The sequence below is a fragment of the Manacus candei genome, unplaced genomic scaffold (genome assembly GCF_025592945.1).
Source record: "Manacus candei isolate 608988 ecotype Guabito, Panama unplaced genomic scaffold, ASM2559294v1 h1tg000148l, whole genome shotgun sequence".
Taxonomy (NCBI): domain Eukaryota; kingdom Metazoa; phylum Chordata; class Aves; order Passeriformes; family Pipridae; genus Manacus; species Manacus candei.
Window position 1 is genome coordinate 327,831 of NW_026138196.1, and position 17,183 is coordinate 345,013.

General features: G+C 47.2%; 1 protein-coding gene across 16 annotated transcripts in view; it reads left to right on the forward strand.

The window, feature by feature from the left end:
- Positions 1 to 17,183, forward strand: part of ADGRB1 (adhesion G protein-coupled receptor B1) — a 300,832-nt gene that overhangs the window by 247,889 nt on the left and 35,760 nt on the right. For 11 of the 16 annotated variants that reach the window (XM_051771931.1, XM_051771932.1, XM_051771929.1 and 8 more), the window contains 3 exons: positions 5,777 to 5,843; positions 9,953 to 10,038; positions 15,746 to 15,844. In XM_051771931.1, the coding sequence (XP_051627891.1) occupies positions 5,777 to 5,843; positions 9,953 to 10,038; positions 15,746 to 15,844 (252 nt within the window). The remainder of the gene's footprint in view (positions 1 to 5,776; positions 5,844 to 9,952; positions 10,039 to 15,745; positions 15,845 to 17,183) is intronic. The other 5 variants (XM_051771936.1, XM_051771939.1, XM_051771940.1 and 2 more) reach the window with 1 other exon arrangement.

Consider the following 17,183-nt stretch of genomic DNA (forward strand, 5'->3'; position numbering starts at 1 on the left):
TGCTCCTTGCATCCAAGGGCTGGATGCCTGGGGGATGGCAGAGGATTCCGTGCCCCCAGCAGGAGCTGCAGCCCGAGTGACACCATTTCCCAGCTCTGCCTGTCACCAAAATAGCAGAGGGGCTTCACTCCCCAAAAAGTCCAGTTTGGTCTTCCATGATCAGCTGGACTTCCATGATCCTTGTGGATCCCTTCCAACTGAGGATACTCTGAGATTCTCTGGTCTTCCTTTTGTCTCCTTCCACTCTGCAGCCCAGTATGTGGGGAAGCTGATGAGTCCCACCAAAGGACCGAGAACAACAGCTCCTCTCAAGCACAAAGAGCCCATCAGACATTCCTAACGCTGCCATCTTGCTGTAGTTCCATACTTGGGTACCTGCCAGGTCCTAAAAGAGCTACAGGAAACCTGGAGAGGAACTTTTTACAAGGACACGTAGTGACAGGACGAGGGGGGATGGCTTCAAGCTGAAGGAGGGTAGATTTAGACTGGATATTAGGAAGAAATTCCTGCCTGTGAGAGTGGGGAGGCCCTGGCACAGGTTGCCCAGAGAAGCTGTGGCTGCCCCATCCCTGGAAGTGTCCAAGACGAGGTTGGATGGAACTTGGAGCAACCTGATCTAGTGGAAGGTGTCCCTACCCATGGCAGCAGGGTTAGAACTCAATGATTTTTAAGGTCCCTTCCAACCCAAACCATTCTATGATTTTATGATTTAACCTTGTCCAATGCTGAAGGCACATGAACAGAACACAGACTTGGACCAAAGCTTGTCCCAGGATGTTTGTTGGTTTGGGGCCACTGCAGAGATGTCTGAGGTGGTTGCAAAGCTCAGAGCTGGAGGTCAGGAGCAGTTTTAGTTTTGTCTCTAGTTTGTTTAGGGCACACACGGGGCACTTCAAATGGGCACTGCAGGCTTTCAAGGCACAATATTTCCATCTTGCAGAGGGAAGGAAAGGCATTAACCACAACACATCCCTCCCTGTGAAGCAGGGGACAAGAGCTGACAAGATAAACCACAAGGGACTTCACAGTGTCTTTCAAAACATCTTCCAACCCTACAATTTTTGGGTCCTAAGAGCAGTGCATTAGCACTGTGGAGGTGGGAATTAAGTCAAAGCAGGGCTCTGATATTTAGTTGAGCACAGAATTTAACACTCCACAGCAATTTTTTTCTCTTCCCACTCAGTGGTAAAAAAACAAACCCTGACATCCATCTATGGGCCGTGGTCATGAGAGCATTTTGGGGACAACTGCAGGTGTTGAAGGCATTGCAGAACTGATCCTGGTGTTACAGACTCCCAGGGCAAAGCTGGTGGAAGGGACAGCGTGTGAAATGTGTGACATGTCCTCAGGCTGAAACTGTCAGGTTTATCTTCAGGATAAACCAAGGTGTCCAACCCCAGGTTAAGAGAGGAGCCTCCAGCAGGGAGGCAAAGCAAGATTTCGCCCCGTTTTGTCCTGTCTTTTCGTTGTACATGGGCTGAAGCTGTTCTGTAACAAGCCAAACACAGCTGAGCAGCAGGGTGGAGGTCTGGCCATCGAAGGACTGGCCACATCTCCAAGAGATGCAGAGAGATCAGAGCCAGTCCTGAGCGTGGGGAGGTTGCAGATGATGTTTAATATTTACCCTTCACCCAGCCAGACTGGTCCACCAAGTGGTACGTTGGGAAGGGAGAGAGAAAGGTTCAAATTAAAAATTGAATATACCTGCAGGATGTGGAGTGTGTGTCTCATTCTCTGTGTGGTGATTCCCAGCAGCAATTCACTCAGCCTTTATTGCTCAGGACACTTCTGGAGTGCTGTGAACTCTCCATCTGTGATGAGGGGAGGAAGACACAAGGGGGCTTTTACTTTTTATTATCTGAACAGCGTTTGAAAGGGCATTTTGGAGTTGTTTGGAGAGCTGCTGGGGCAGGGGAGAGGCTGCATTTCTAGTCTCAAATGAAAGTCTGAGAGGTAATGGAGGTCTAAAGGACTTGCCACTGATCACCTCCTTGTATTAGGCTGAATGCCTGAATAGTAACTCTCCTTTTAGCTGCTACTCCAGGGACTAACTCTGGACCTCTAAAGCTTGACAAACAGCCTGCTAGAGCTGGAACTGAGTAATTGAGGTTGTGGGAACTCACATCCTTCCCCACAAGAGAGCCCATGAAAAGTTTTCTGAGAGGATTTCCAGGACACAGCAAATTTCCAGAGGTCCTTGTGTGTGTCATTGCAGCAGGACTTGTGTCACCCACAGGCATCTCAGCCTTTTCTGTGTTAATCTCTGAATTAACACTGATGGGCCAGCCCTGATTCCCAGCTCTAATCTCAGTTATGCAAATATGTTGGAGCTGCTGAATTTGACACACAATTCGAGGTGAGACCTGTTGCTGGCAGAGCTGTTTGGTGTGAAAAAGGTCTCAGTGGAAGTCAGCTCTTCACAGGACCAAGACAAAAGCCACCCACCTCGCAGTCTGTGCCGTGGCAGAGTCACAAAAGGATCAGATGTTTTGCAAAGAGGTGTTTTGTGTTGAGCACAAGAGCTGCTGTCAGTCGGGGAAACACTGCTTAGCAATCATAGTCTGGAGCTGCTGAGTGTTGTTAAAATATCCACTTAGTCCCATCCAGGGGTAATTTTATTTACAAGATGAATGAAGAAATCCCTTGGAAAATACTCTTAGTGAAATGCAAATATTTCTTGTAGGCTAAAAGCATCTCCACTGCCCTGATGTGTTGCTGGGATTTGCTGTCAGTGCCCCTTCTCAGATATCCCTTCACCCTTTCCTTTCTCTTGGTGTTATCCAGCACCTCTGGCAGCCTTGGAAACGCTTGGATTAAGCACTGTGGGATGGAGGTCGGGCAGTCAGAAGGGATAAGGACCAGGGGGACGGCACCTTCCCAAATCCTGGTGCTCAGAGGGGAACAGGAGCTGCCAGAGACCCCACAGGAATGAGAGCCCTCCTTGCACAGAGTCCTCATCACTAATTCCAGTGCAGGATGTCACCTCCTTTCTTCATCTAAACCATCAGCTGGAAGAGACCCTGAAAAAAAACCCATCTCAAAATTAGGATGAAGCATTGGAGGAAAAAGTCTGGGATTTAGGAGCCCTCTTCTTGTATTTAGGGAGAACTCCAGTTATTGCAGCCCTCCAAAGCTTCATTTTTATTCCCTTTCTCCTCTGCTGATTATTCATTTTATTATTACAGCAGCTCAGACAGTTTGTGACAGAGCAAGTTGCTATCAGGAAGAAATCAGAACTGATTAAATTAACACATTACAGGTTTAATTTAGACATAAACAAGACGCAGAGCTCGGTGAAAACTAGAATGTCCTGCTTTCAGCTCTCAATTTGAAATACTTTTTTCTTTTTTAGTGCCTTTTCACAAATTTTCTCTGTTTTAGGGTGAAAAAAAATAACTTTTTTTTTTTTTTGCAAATCAGAATTAATGCAGAAAAACATATGAGTCTGATCAACAAAATTGAAATGTTTCCAGCAAGGCTTTTTTTCCCTGGGAGCATCAGTTTGCTTCTGATGCAGAATGAAACCATCTTGCTGAGAGCAGGGGCATGTCACTGAATTACTGCAGGGTGAGCTGGGTTAAGAGCTTGGAGAAAGTCTTCTCTCCATTGTGGTTTCCTGCTCTTCTCCTGTGGTAAATCCATGGTGCTTTCCTGCTGAAACAGGATTACTTTGTCACACATTTTCTCCAGGGTTCTGCCTTGTCAGAGCGTGGAAACTTTCCATGGGGTTGCTGACACAGTGTAAATTCTCATCCTCCCTCGCCCTGAAGTACCAAGTTTATGTGCCCATGCCCTGAATTGCTGCATCCCCCACAAAAATGGGAATTTCAGCCCCTGTGCTGCTGTAACTGTGGCTGTTGCAGAGTCACAGACTTGTTGAGGTGGGTTCTCTGGAGTCTTTTGGGCCAACCAGCTGCTCAGGAAGGGTCACCTGGAATTGGCTGCCCCAGGAACCTGCCCAGATGGCTTTTGAATGTCTCCAAGGATGGAGACTTCACAATTCCTCTGCTCATGCTTTGGCAGTGCTCTGTCACCCTCACAGTGAAGAAGTGTTTCTTTCCTGACTTTACAGTCAAACCTTAAAAACAAAGGACCAAGGAATGGCTTGGGTTGGAAGGGACTATAAAGATATCCAGGTCTACCCCCCTGCCATGGGCAGGGACACCTTCCACTAGCCCAGGTTGCTCCAAGCCCCATCCGGCCTGGCTTTGGACACTTCCAGGGATGGGGAAGACACAGCTTCTCTGGGCATCCTGTGCCAGGGCCTCCCCACCCTCCCAGGGAAGAATTTCTTCCTGATATCCAGTCTAAATCTACTCTCCTTCAGTTTGAAGCCATTCCCCCTTGTCCTAATCCCTGTTGGCTGCCCAGACACTCTGTGATGCTCAGCTTTGGGATGGGAGGGGAGTGAGATTTCTCCTGCTGTTCTTTCACGCCGAGTTTGTCATTTTGGGGATGTTGAGGTACAGTGAGACCTGTGTGTGATTGAAAGTCTCTGTGGGGACACCAGGAGCATGTTCATACTGGTTTCCTCAGAGATGGGATTTATTCTGCACCCCAGTTAGTGATGAGGGCTTTAAACTAAAGTTGTTGGAGGAGGGGAACCTCAATCCATCCCACTCCTGCCAGTGCCAGCAGTACTTGCCCAGAGCATGGAGGGGCATTGCAGGTCATCAGGAGAACCCCTGTTGAGCAGCACAAAGGAGTTCCAGTAATTGGCTTAATCAGGGGCCCATCTTGAATTCTTCTTCATGGCTGGCCAGAGAATCTGAGGCTGCCCCATCCCTGGAAGTGTCCAAGGCCAGGTTGGATGGGGCTTGGAGCAACCTGGCATAGTGTGGAAGGTGTCCCTGCCCATGGCAGGGGGGTGGAACAAGATGATCTTTAAGGTCCCTTCCAACCCAAAGCATTCCATGATTCTATGATCTCCCCAGTGATGTCTCCACATGTGACAGGTTCATTTGGATGAGGAAGTTCTGGTGCAGTCAATGAAGTTCAGGATGTGATTCACCTGAGTAGGTAAAGGTGCCTCACAGAATCATCCTGGACTCCTCTGGTTGGATCTCTACTGACTAGAAATGTCACCAAGGGTGCCTGGCTCTGTGCTAGGCTGTTTAGGAGCCTGAATTCCACACGTGGTCACTGAAGAAAGAGGAAGTCCTCATCAGGTTATGTGGTTATTTCCAGAGGAGGCACCACACCCCTCCCATTGAACTCATTCCATAGTGGAATTCCACAGGAGATTTCACTTCAGGAGTACTGTGAATTCCCACCTTGCTGCTGTGTTGTAGGATTTCCCCAAGGAAGCTCAAAGGGAGAATCCAGAGGAAGAAATGTCCTGCACTCCTGGACCTGAGCTCCCAGCAGAAATAGTGGTTAGCAAAGGAGCAAGGGACAGTTCCCACCCTTTCTACTCCTTCGCCTGAGTGAGCAGGACAAGAGCATCATCTTGCCAGCAAAATGATGCAGCTGCTCCCAGGACCTGACCTGAAACAGAGCACCATCCTTAATTTTTCATGCATTCCCCTGTCAAATGCCATCTGCAGGCAGGTCCTCGGGGAAATGAGCCTTTGTGCAAGTTCGGGAGAAATGGGAAGCAAAACTTGCTCTTTGCAAAGTCTGAGGGTTTTTTTGGTTTTTGTTTTTTGTTGGTTTTTTTTTGCCGTGGGGGATCACCTCCCAGGATGAACTCTGCCAGCAAAGGGAAGAAGCAAACATGTGCCTGTCAGGGTTGTTTGCCCCCGGGGTAATTTCCTTTTCTCTCTTCATTTTCCAGCTGCTGGCTGTCGTTGGAGGGAGGGCTCCTCTATGCCTTCGTGGGACCGGCGGCTGCTGTCGTTTTGGTATTTAAGCTTGGCTGAAAGCTTTTTTTATTTTCCTCTTTGTCTTATGCCACTCTCCTTGTTCTTTCAACCCAAGAATGCCCTCTCTTTATTTCCACTCGCAGGAATAAGGAGCAAAGTGTTAGAAGCCAACAGTTTGGGATGGGTTTGATTCTGGGATATAATGTGCCTCAAGCTCTCAGCCTTTCACCTCTGTCCTCACTGGTGTCCCCTAACACCTGATTAATGCTTTTCCTTGGTTTTGCCCTGTCTGGATGGAAGTGCAGGATGATGGTGGAAAACTCTGACATGAACTCCTTCAGAAACTGCTGTCCCTGGTTGCTCCCAGACCAGGCTGTGCCCTCCCAGCCAGCATTTATTCCTGGTCTGTCCCAGCTGGCCAGTATGTGGGAGCAGCTTCCTTGTTTGCAGGTGAATTGGAGATCTTCAAATCAGTGCTGGGGGGGGTTCTTAGTTATCCTAAAAGTGCCATGTTTGCTTTTAATTCAGAAGGAATGGCAAGCTTAAAGTAAACATTCCTAAATTCTGTCCCACCAGCTCCTGCATGGTGGGAGTGTGTCCTACTGTCCCTTCACCCTTGGCTCCAACACAGCACCAACACCAGCCTTGGCCGGTTATTTGAGTTTAAGGTGCCACTCAAGAGCTGACATTCCTTTCCTCAAGCTTCCCTGCTGTTGAAGCCTCTCTGACCATGAGAAATCTTGACTGTCAGGGTTGAAAGACTCTTGAGAATTGCTGGTCCTCCAGGAAATCCCTCCTGCAGCAATTTCAGATGGGTTTAAATCCCCATTTGAGCCCCCTCACATTAGGTGACAGCCTGGTTTCTCTCCAGCCCAGTGTTTTATGCAGTGGAGGAGCTGTGTGTCCTCTGAGGCTCAAGTGTCCCACAGGAATGGGGTTGTTGACACTCATAGTTCCTTTTTTGGGTCAGGCTTTTGTTTCCTGCAGTGCCTGGGGGGGGTTAAATGCCCTGAAGCAGGCGCTTATAGGAGAATAACTCCACAAAAGCTCCTGCTGCCTCTGTTCTCACTGCTGTCATTGCACATCAAACCACCTTGGTGCCATCCTTTGATCAGCATGACAAAGAGGTGAGCCAGTAGCTGCCCCTCCTCTGTAATAAATCAAAACTAGTTTCAGTTAAGGTCTTTCTTTAGTGTAGGATTGTGATACAGTGATTAGGAGGGAGGAAGCTTTGGTAGTGCCCAGAGAAGAGGGAGTCACTCAGCTGCCTCAAGGCATCTTGCTTTTGTTGTGCCAACAACAAGGGAAGTAATCCTTCATTTTTCCTTTGCATTTTTAAAGTGTGATTAAAACCCAGGAGCCTCCTTCCCTTTGGCACCTCAGTTTTCACTCACCATAAAGCAGGAAATGGAGATGTCCTTAAAGAGGGGTCAACATATGCAAAGGGTGGCTCATGCAGCTGATATTAGGAAGTGGTGAATCATCTCTGGGGGTGTCTGTCCCTGAGCAGCACCATGACAGAGCATACACACCCAGTTTAGACCTCCTGGCTCACTGCTGGCTCAAGTGATGAATGAACACTGCCCAAGTGGGGTAGATACCCAGGAGCCAGGGGAAGGAGAAAGAGAAAAAGAAGCATTTAAAGCCTTTTTATAAATGGGAACCTGCAAAGAGATGAGCTCAACTGGCCACTCAGATTCACACTGTGACCTCTGGCAGGGCCAGAAGTGGAACACAGAGTCCACGAGGCTGGACAGCTGTGTGTGTGTTCTCCTTGTGCTGTGCCTTGAGTTCAGGTTGGCCATGCCAGTGACAGAAGGACATCCCAGAAGGACCAGGGACAGGATGACCAGGGCAGTGAGTACACCTGGCTCAACAGGGCAGTCAGGCTCCTGCAGGGCTGTACAGGGGATGGGCAGCTCCGCTGCTCTCAGGACAGGTTTGCTCCAGAGAAAATACAGCTGCTCGTGTGACACCTTGCACAGATCAGGGTGGGATTTGACTCTGAGCCTGAGCTTTTTCTCACCCAAAATTCAATATATAGATGCCCAAGTGAGTTTGCACAGAGCTGACTTGGCTTGGAGAGACAGCTGGGACAGCCTCAGCCCTGGCCAGGCTACTTTTGTTCTCACTCCTCCCAAGCCATTCAAGCATCTCTGCACTCAGTTCTCCCACCAGCAGGATTTCTCTATTACCTATGGTAATACACAGCAACCTTCTTCCTCCACACCCTCCCTTATTATTCTCCACACTGGAAAAAGGCTTTTGGTTTGGAGAATACCTTTACTTCAATTTAATACTCTTAAGATGGTTGGCCTGCAGCTTCAGCAGCGTTCACAACTTGCAGTCAATCCACTGGCACTGAATGGCTGCAGAGATCTGACCTTTATTCTTAAAAATCCCAACAACCCGACAGGCAGAGCTGTTGGAAGCAGTTTTGCTCACCCAGCCTGGGGATGATTTGGGGCAGGTTGAAGGCAGGGAGAGGCTCATGGTGACAGGACAGAGTCAGCAGTGGCCAGGTCGTGGTTGTCTCAAGGAATCTCAGACTTGAGTCTTTGCTTCTGGATATTATCTCAGAGATAAAGAAGTAAAGCTGCTCTGCATGTCATTAAGAGTGAAGAAGAATTAAGTGTTTAGAAGAATTATCCCTAACTTAGGAAAACTGGAGCCAGGATCAGAGCAGGGTGTTGATCACAATGATCAGTGTGCTAAATGTGTGTGGCTAAAACAGCAATGTGGCTAAAAATAGCTTTTAATTATTAAAACCATCGCAGAGCTGCTCTTTGTCACCTCCCCTGCTCCAGAAGGATGAGGATACACATCTTTCCTAGGGGAGAGATCCTGCCACACTTCAACCCCATCTTTTCCCCCTTAAAGAAAAGTCTCTTGCACTCCCCAGCCTCCAGCACGGTGAAGAAGGATCAGTGAATTCCAAGTGCTCCCTCTGTCTCCAAGCACATAACTGGGGTTTGATTTCCTGCTGATCCTTGGCTGCACTGCTGTGTCTGACTTGCCAGTGCTGTTGCTCTAAATCAATACCGTGGTGAGCTCTAGAAATGGGCTCACAGCTGTGGGAAGCAGTGCCCTGACCCAGCAGCTGATGCAAACGAAAATAACTGCTATTTCTGAGCTTTTCCATTGATTCCCAGCTGTGGGCTCCACAGCAGCGAGCTGGGTCATGCCCTGCTCAAACCAGCAATCCAAATGCAGGAATTTTGCTCATTTTTCTGAGGCTGCTTTAGGCATTTAGGCAGAGCAGACATCTCCCTGCCTTTGGGGCCAGGTGCTGCACAAGGTGTCCCTCAGCACCACCTCTGTTAAACTCACCTCGGTGCACATGTGATGTTACACGTCCCTGAATTTGGCCTGAAAACATTTCCCTGCAAGCCCCACGTGCAAAACAGCATCAACCACGTCGTTCTACAGCACCAGATGTTTCCCTGACAGCAAAACCAGGAGAGTGTCATTTTTTTCCACCATTTCTTTGCCTCCACGAGGGGGGTGGTGCTCATGTGTCACTAATGTTTGGATGAGGTTTGTGGAGCAGATGCAGCTGGCAGCAGTGGATGCATTTGGAAGGGCACAGTGAGGAGTTTGGGATCACTTTGCAGGACCTCAGCTCTGTGTTTCACTGTGAATATTTATGCCTGGTTGATACAGACATCCACACTCTCACCCTAAAAAAAACAGACCAAAGGACTGCATGGAGTTGTCCTGCCCACTGATTTTTTGGGAAATGACTGGATGGCTGACCTGTGTGCTGGGCCATCTGCAATTCTTCTTGCTCAGACTTGTAAATCTGGGCAGTTTACAAATTTGTCCTGGTTCCTGGAGATGTGGTTCATGGTTGGACTCGGTGATCTTGGGGGCTTTTTCCAACCTTAATGATTCTGTGATTCCAAGACCTCTCTTATCTGTTGCCAGCTGCATTCTGCTCTCCTGAACTCCCTGCTGCATGGCCAGGGAAGGTGGGACAGGGTGGAGAGGGGACAGAGGGGGTGGTGGCCTGCAGAAGTGTGACCTGATTTGGGGAAAAACGGGAATAACTTCGTTTGCCAGATGTTGGGGGGTTTTTGCCTTCTGTGCTACCAAGTTTGAGCTGAGCCACATGAGAACAAAACTGTGTGTTGTTTCTCTTTTGACAGGTGAACATGGTTATTGGCATTCTGGTTTTTAACAAACTTGTATCCAAAGATGGAATAACAGATAAGAAACTGAAGGAACGGGCAGGGTATGCCTTATCAATACATCTAAGTAAAGAGTGACAATCAAAACCAAAAACACCCAAGGTTGTGATCAATAACCAGGCCAGGAGTGCAAAAAGAAAAAGAGATCGGAGATGGAAACAAAAAGCAAAAACAGATTTAAACAAAATGAAAGAAAAAAACCCACACTTGATTTAATCTCTTTGCTGTGTCGTTCAGTGCAGCAGGGACAAAAAAATCCAAGGAGCAGCACTGGGTTGCTGTGGAGGAAGGACAAAAGTTCATCTCTTTGTTGAAATGGCTTCAGCCCAGGCTGATGTATCCTCCCAAAAATTAAGGAGAGCAAAGTGACTCTTGTCACTGACTCCTGGGAACAGCAGCTGGATCAGAGAGGGACTCACCAGTGCTGAGTGGGGCACGTGGCACGGGCTGTGTGACAGAGAACTCATGTCCAGTGGCTGGCAGGTGGCTGAGGGACAGCAAAGGGATGTGATACTTTTAAGGGAAGGCTTTTGGAGGCCTAGCAATGAACAGGTCAGGAGATGGGTGCACATGTAAAGAGGAGGTAAGTTAGGAACCTCTTCTGCAGGAAAAAAAATCTGCTGCTACCTGAGGTCCTTTATCTTCTCCACGACCTCCACACCAAAACCTGGGGCTTGTGTTACCTGGGTCTCTTTGTAGTATAAATCCAAGGGCTGCCTCCAGAGTCCTCATCCCCCTGGTGCCGCTGGGGGTTGGCTGGGGCAGGGCTCTCTCATGGGTTCCTTCCAAACTCTGTTGACAATGGATATTTTGCCACTGTCAGCATTCCCAGCAGGATGGGAATGTTGGTTCCCCTTCCATCTTCTTTTCTAGAAATGAGTTTTTGGCCTGCTCAGACTTTACCCCTGAGCTGTGCTCCAGGCCAGGGACAGAAATGGCACAGTGACACTCTGAGTCACATCAAATGCTCAGGTCAGCCTGGCTGACGTGTGTTATTTGCCACTGCCTTGCTTGGCTTCTTGTTGCAGAGAAACTGTGTCCTTACCTGCAGACAGGAAAGGCAGGGATGTGTGATCTTCATGTATCCATTGGATTTATCACTGTGTTCTTTATCACTTGTATTCTTGAAGGAAGAAGTTGTTTCCAAAGAGATGAGGAGAGCAAGGGGTGTTGTGGTGTCTCTTTACCACAGCTACAGCCAGAATGTAAAACCTTTGGAGGCTGGAGGAGAAGATAAAGGATATATCCTGCCTACTAAAGAGGAAGGAGAACGGTCTCCATCGAGTCTCAGAGGGTGGCAGCAGATAACACAGATGAGGCTCAATATTCCTGTCACAGCACTATTGAGTAGTTGTGGTAGAAGTGGTTTTTAATTGAGTGGTGGCAGCAAAACTGAGGGTAGAAGCAAACTCTCATCAGCCCCTGAAATCCTGTGTTCAGTTTTGGGCCCCTCGCTGCAGGAAAGACCTCGAGGTGATGGGGCATGTCCAGAGAAGGGCAATGGAGCAGCTGAGGGGTCTGGAGCACAAGTCCTGTGAGGAGCAGATGAGGGAACTGGGGGTGTTTAGTCTGAAAAAAAGGAGGCTCGAGGGGGACCTTATCACTCTACAACTCCCTGAAAAAAGATTGTGGTGAGGTGGGGGTCGGCCTCTTGTCCCAGGTAACAAGTGGCAGGACAAGGGGAAACGGCCCCAAGTTGTGCCAGAGGATATTCAGGTTGGATATTAGGAAAAATTTCTTCACTGAGAGGATTGTGAATCATTGGAAAAGGCTGTCCAGAGAAGTGGTGGAGTCACCATCCCTTGGAGTGCTCAGAAAACAAGTGGATGTGGCACTTGGAACTTTGGTTTAGTGGGAATGGTGGTGGTTGGTTGAAGGTTGGACTTGATGATCTTGGAGGTCTTTTCCAGCTTTTATGATTTCTATAAGGAACACAAGAACCTGTCAAAGGTCCTGATTTCTATGAGAAACACAGAAATCTTCCACGGTCATGATAATAAAAGGAGACTTAACATGTTAGGATGATCAGAGGTATCAGTTGCCACTGGGTTGAAAAGCACGTGAAGTGACCTTGGTGCTTTGCTTTAAGCAGCTGCAAGAAGCAAGTGCTTTATTGTGGGTGATGCCTCCTTCACAAAGAGAGAACTCAAGAAAATACCCAGACTGCAGGCAGAGTCTGCAGCAAGGTAATTGCACTTGAAAGTCAGCCCTGCAATAAATGCTTTATTGGATTAGCAAAGCAGAGAGTTGCTGTCGCTCAGCCCCTCCCTCCCTAATCCAGACTGCTCAGAAAACGACCTTATTTAATACACAGCAGCTGGTTATTGATCACAGAGTTGTTCTTTAAAAACAAAAGCTGCAAAGCAACAACAACAACAACAACAAAAAAAGTCATTTTTTTTCTGATGTTCTTTGTTTTTTCTTTCTTTTCTCTTTTTTCCCCCCTCTTTCGTGTCCGTGTGTGTGTGTGCAGCACTTTTAAGCCTTCTCTGTGCTCAATGGTTTTGTTCTCCTTTCCCAAGTGCACCTGCTGAGAGTGTGGGAGCACTTTTGAGAGCCCTGGTGCCCCTTTTCCCTTAGTTAACTTTGTAGAAGTTATTCTGCTTCTGGCCTGGGCTTGGGAACCGTGTTGGAAGGTAGATCTGAAGAGAATCAGAACGAGCAATGGCCTTGGAGATGTTTGGATCTGAGGAGATGGTACAAAGAAACGTTGTGTTTCCTTTAGCAGAGGCAAGAAGTATGGTTCAGTGTTGCAAAAACGATAAAAAAGGGGAAAAAAACCCAGAATAGGGGAAAATAAAGAGCTGTTGGGTACTAAGAAGAGCCCAGCACACACTCCACAGATTGGTTGGCACTCAAATACCTCAGAATTAACAGTTCTCATGAAATAATACCTGAGACACGATAGGTTTTGCCCTGTACTTTGCAGAGGAAATTGCTGTGATTAGGGTTGTCACATCTGTCAGAAAACCTTGACTTCCTAATGGCAACGGCTTCGTAGATGAATCACAAAGCCAGGCTGGGGAGAGTTGGGTGGGATTGCCTGGAGAGCTGGAGGAAGACACACAACTGCCCCCCACCTGTCCAGGAACAGGAGAAAACCATCCAGGCACCTCCCAGCAGAAGGGTCTCCGTTGGTGGCCAAGTGTTTGAGCTCTGCTGATGGGAGTGCTACTAAAAATGGATGTCTTAATGTCAGGAGCCTTTAAAATGAGTTTGAAATTTATTCAGGCAGCGTTCATTCCAGAAGCATTTGTGTGCTAACGCAGCCAGGGAGGAAGAATGAGACTATAGGGTATATTCACCAGGGCTAATTTTAGCCTGCTGAGTTTAATCTCTCTAGGCTTCCTCTGTAACTGCTGGAGAGAGACGAGAGCCTGGTGTAGTTGTTCCAACTTGCCCCTTGGAGGACCTTTACTTCTTTTATCTTCCTGTTGATTATAGAAACGACTCAAGAAAGTTTGCCCCCATCCTTTGTGTGAAATATTCCCTGTACGACTGTCCTGGTGGGGTGTAACAGAGCTGGGCTGTCAGTGCATAGAGAAGAAAGTAATTGGAGAGATAATAACTCCATTAAAACAGGAAGGGATTTGGATTGCCCTTCATCTGGGAATGGTTCGTGTTGGAAGCAGCACTCCTGCTCTTTGGGCTGCGTGTGGTGTAAAGCACGGCTCAATAAAAGGGAGAAAAGTCCAGGCTCCAGTGAACACACCAGATGAGTCTGGGAGCTGGTTGTGGATATTTAGGAAGCAGCAAAAGCTGAATTAAATGGATGCCTCATTCCCTGTGATTATTTCATTAGCTACCCTTTCATACGTGCAGGCGCCAATACAAACCTGCTACGGAAATTCAATATATTAACAACCTCCTGCCCCCAACCAGAACAAATTAGAATGTAAATGTATCCACATCTGTGCCTACTGCTTACAACTTTCTGCATAAGTACACCCAACAGCAGCTACAGTTGTGTGTTACAGTTGGTCTTTTGGCCAGTTCTTTGTGGTTCAGTGTCATTCATGTTTTTTCTGGTACAGTTTTCCATCAAATTCCTCAAATCAATCTACTTTTTCTTTTTGCTGCCTATCTCTGCCTCTCTCTGTCTCTCTGCTTATCTATTCTTTGTGGCTTATAGATTTGGGGATAAGCTGTATTTTTTTTTTTTTAAGGGTCGTGCACTTAATGCCTCTCAAGACCCACTTTACCTTTGGTTCAGCCACTGGATTTACAGCATCCTTCCTGGAAGATATTTATCTCTGGACACAGGAGCTAATTTCCTCTGTGTCTGAAGGCTGAAAATTTCTGTGGGATACCTTAGTCATTATTTTGGAATGGAGCAATGGCTTATGTCACTAATTAATTAAAAGACCAATCAATAGCCACTTGATAGTGGGCCACTGGGCCCGCTGACGATACCGTGTTGGTGTTCATGGGGATGTTTTTTTGCCCTGAGACTGAAGACAGAGCCATAAAAGTTAAGTGATCTGTCAAGTTGCCTGATCTCTCTCCTGGTCAGGGCAGGGCTGTCAAACCCCTCGTGGTTGGTGCAAATATGACCCCTCACCAGCTGCACCACCCTCAGCCAAGGGTGACGCACCCACCGTCCTCTGGCAGTGATTTCGTGCCTTCCCTGATGTCAGGCACTGCAGGGAGGTCTGGGGGATGGTTTGCAGGCTCCTTCCCATTTTTTTAAGCCAGATCTGATGTGGATGCCCACCTGCGCAGATCAGAGAGTGCACACACTTAGTAAATTCTGGGAAGAATCAGGGCCAGTGCCAAGCTCAAGTGGCTTCCAGGCTCCTGGAGAAGAGCTGGCTTGTCAGCTGGGTGGGTTCACACAGATCAGCTCCCAAAAATCATGAGTTTACTCCCCTTAGCAGATCCCTGCAGCCCCTTATCCCAGCAGCCCACAATGGCCTGGTTGATCCCACGCAGAAAAACTGGGAGCAACAGGCGTGGAGTAGTCTCAGGGTTCATCCCAAACATGTTTTCATCTGCAAAACAAGATATGAGAGAAGAAATGTCTCAGAAGTATTCAGCCAGTCCAGTTCCTTCCAGGGCAGGTTGGTGGTCTTACAAAGCACCCAAGTTCATGCTTAACTCCCAGGACACAAAGAGTCCCCTTTGCATTGTCCTTCCTCACAGATGGAGCAGCCAAAGAGTGGCCTCTCTCCTGGTACCATGGGGAGATCCCAATCAGAGAAAATACGTGATTTATCCCTTGCATTGCTGTAGGAAAGAATATAAGCAGGCACAGTCCCCACAGCCCTACTTCTTGCCTTCTACTGCACAACCCTGCCACCTTTTTTGTTTTGGAGCAAAAAGGCCAGGAGGGAAAAGAACAATTTCTCAAAAAAAAAAAAAAAATTAAAAAAAATTAAAACTCAATCGAAAAGAAGGAGGTGGAGACTGGGAGAGCAGTACTGATTTCTCTTCCCTGGGTGCCAGAGAGAGACACCCTGAAACTGGGCAAACATAAACCAACACAGTTCCACCCTCTCCAGCGGCACCAACAGTCTCTGAACTGCACATTTTCCCCCCCATTTCCCGCATCTGGATTGGTACAGATGAGAGAGTTTTATTCCTGCCTGTCTTTCATTTCTCTTCCCGAACTGGGTATGGTTGGTTGGTTCCCTATTTCTCCTTCCTTCCTTCCTCTCTTTCTTTTGGCTTCTCTATTTCCCTTTCCTTTCTACGTTTGTGCTCATGAGCAAAGTGTTTTGTTTTGTTTCAGTCTTTTGGTTTTAATTGCAGTCAGATGGCAGTGCCCCTTTACGGGATGACGCTCAAATGTTCCAAGTGTGGAGTAGTTTCTTCTGCTGAAGTTTCGGCCACAGCCACCAGTAACGCCATGTTAGTTCCTCTAATTTCAACTCCTTTTCTTTCTTTCTTTCCACTTTCTTTTTTTTTTGTTTTTCCTTCTTTTAATTGATTTTTTTTTCTTTTAGTTTGTTTTATTTCCCTCTTCCATTTCCCTGCACTCACCAGCCCTTGTTTGTTTTCTCTCTCCCCGTGTCCCTGCCCACCCTCCCCACATTCCCCAGCTCTCCCTGACCTCATTCTGTGGGCCATGAGTAGTGTAGGGCTCCTCCTGCAACATCCCTGGAGCTGATGGGCTGGATCCTGGAAAGCCCTTTATGACATGCTTAGATTTGAGCATGTGAGCAGCCCATGGAAGACAAAGGGACTCTGCATTTATTGCAAGCCGTGCATATGTTCAATTCTTCCACTGAATTTAGTTGCAGACTTAAAGATGTGATTCCCAGTAATTTTAGGGCTAGACAGGGACCTCAAAACCCAGCTCTGTCAACCGCTTAAGCATCTTCATGAGTGTTTTACTCCAGAGGCTGCAGAGCATTGAGAATGGTTTAAGTTGGTGAATCACTTCTAAATATTGGGTTTTTTTGCTCCTATGAAATGCTCAAGTTAAGTTTGATACCTCATAGGGCTGCAGGTCTGATTTGATAAGTGTTGACTGCCTCTTTTGGACCCCTAAAAGCAGTTGGAATTAATTCTCAAACTCTTAAAGCGTTTCATAGCTCTGAGTTACAAAAGTCAAAAGCTGTTAAATCTCTTCTTAGATGCCCCTGGAGTTAGTTTTAAAAGAAAAAAAAAAAAAAAAAAAAGGAAAAGAATGCCAGAGCTTTGTTCTGCTGGAGAAATTGTTGCTATTTATATAGTTGGCTTTTTTCCCTAAGGTTAAGGTTGAAGGGAGAGTGATGAGGGAAGGTTTGTCTTTCTTCCTTCCCTTTTGGAAATTGCATTATCTGCATCATATCCAAGTGATGCTGTTACTTTGATTTCGGTGTCTAGAATAATGTATGTAAAATGTGTGAAAGAAACGGTCTTAGATCACTTGCAGTTTGGAAACTCCTACTTTTAATTAATCTAAACAAAAAGAGGCAGCTGAGTGTCAAATCTCAAAATGCAGAAAAATAAAAGAAAATCAAAGCACAAGAGCAACCTGGTCCAGTGGGAGGTGTCCTGCCCATGGCAGGGGATTGGGATGAGATGATCCTTAAGGCCTCTTCCAACCCACACCATTCTATGACTCTGTGATTTTCTCTGTGAAATGAAAAACTAAACAAAATCTCATTTATTTTTTGTTGCTAAAGTCATTTACTCACCTTTTGCAACAGTGCTCAGCTGAGATGGGGAGATGGAATTGGTCCAGGCACGTGTACCATGAGTC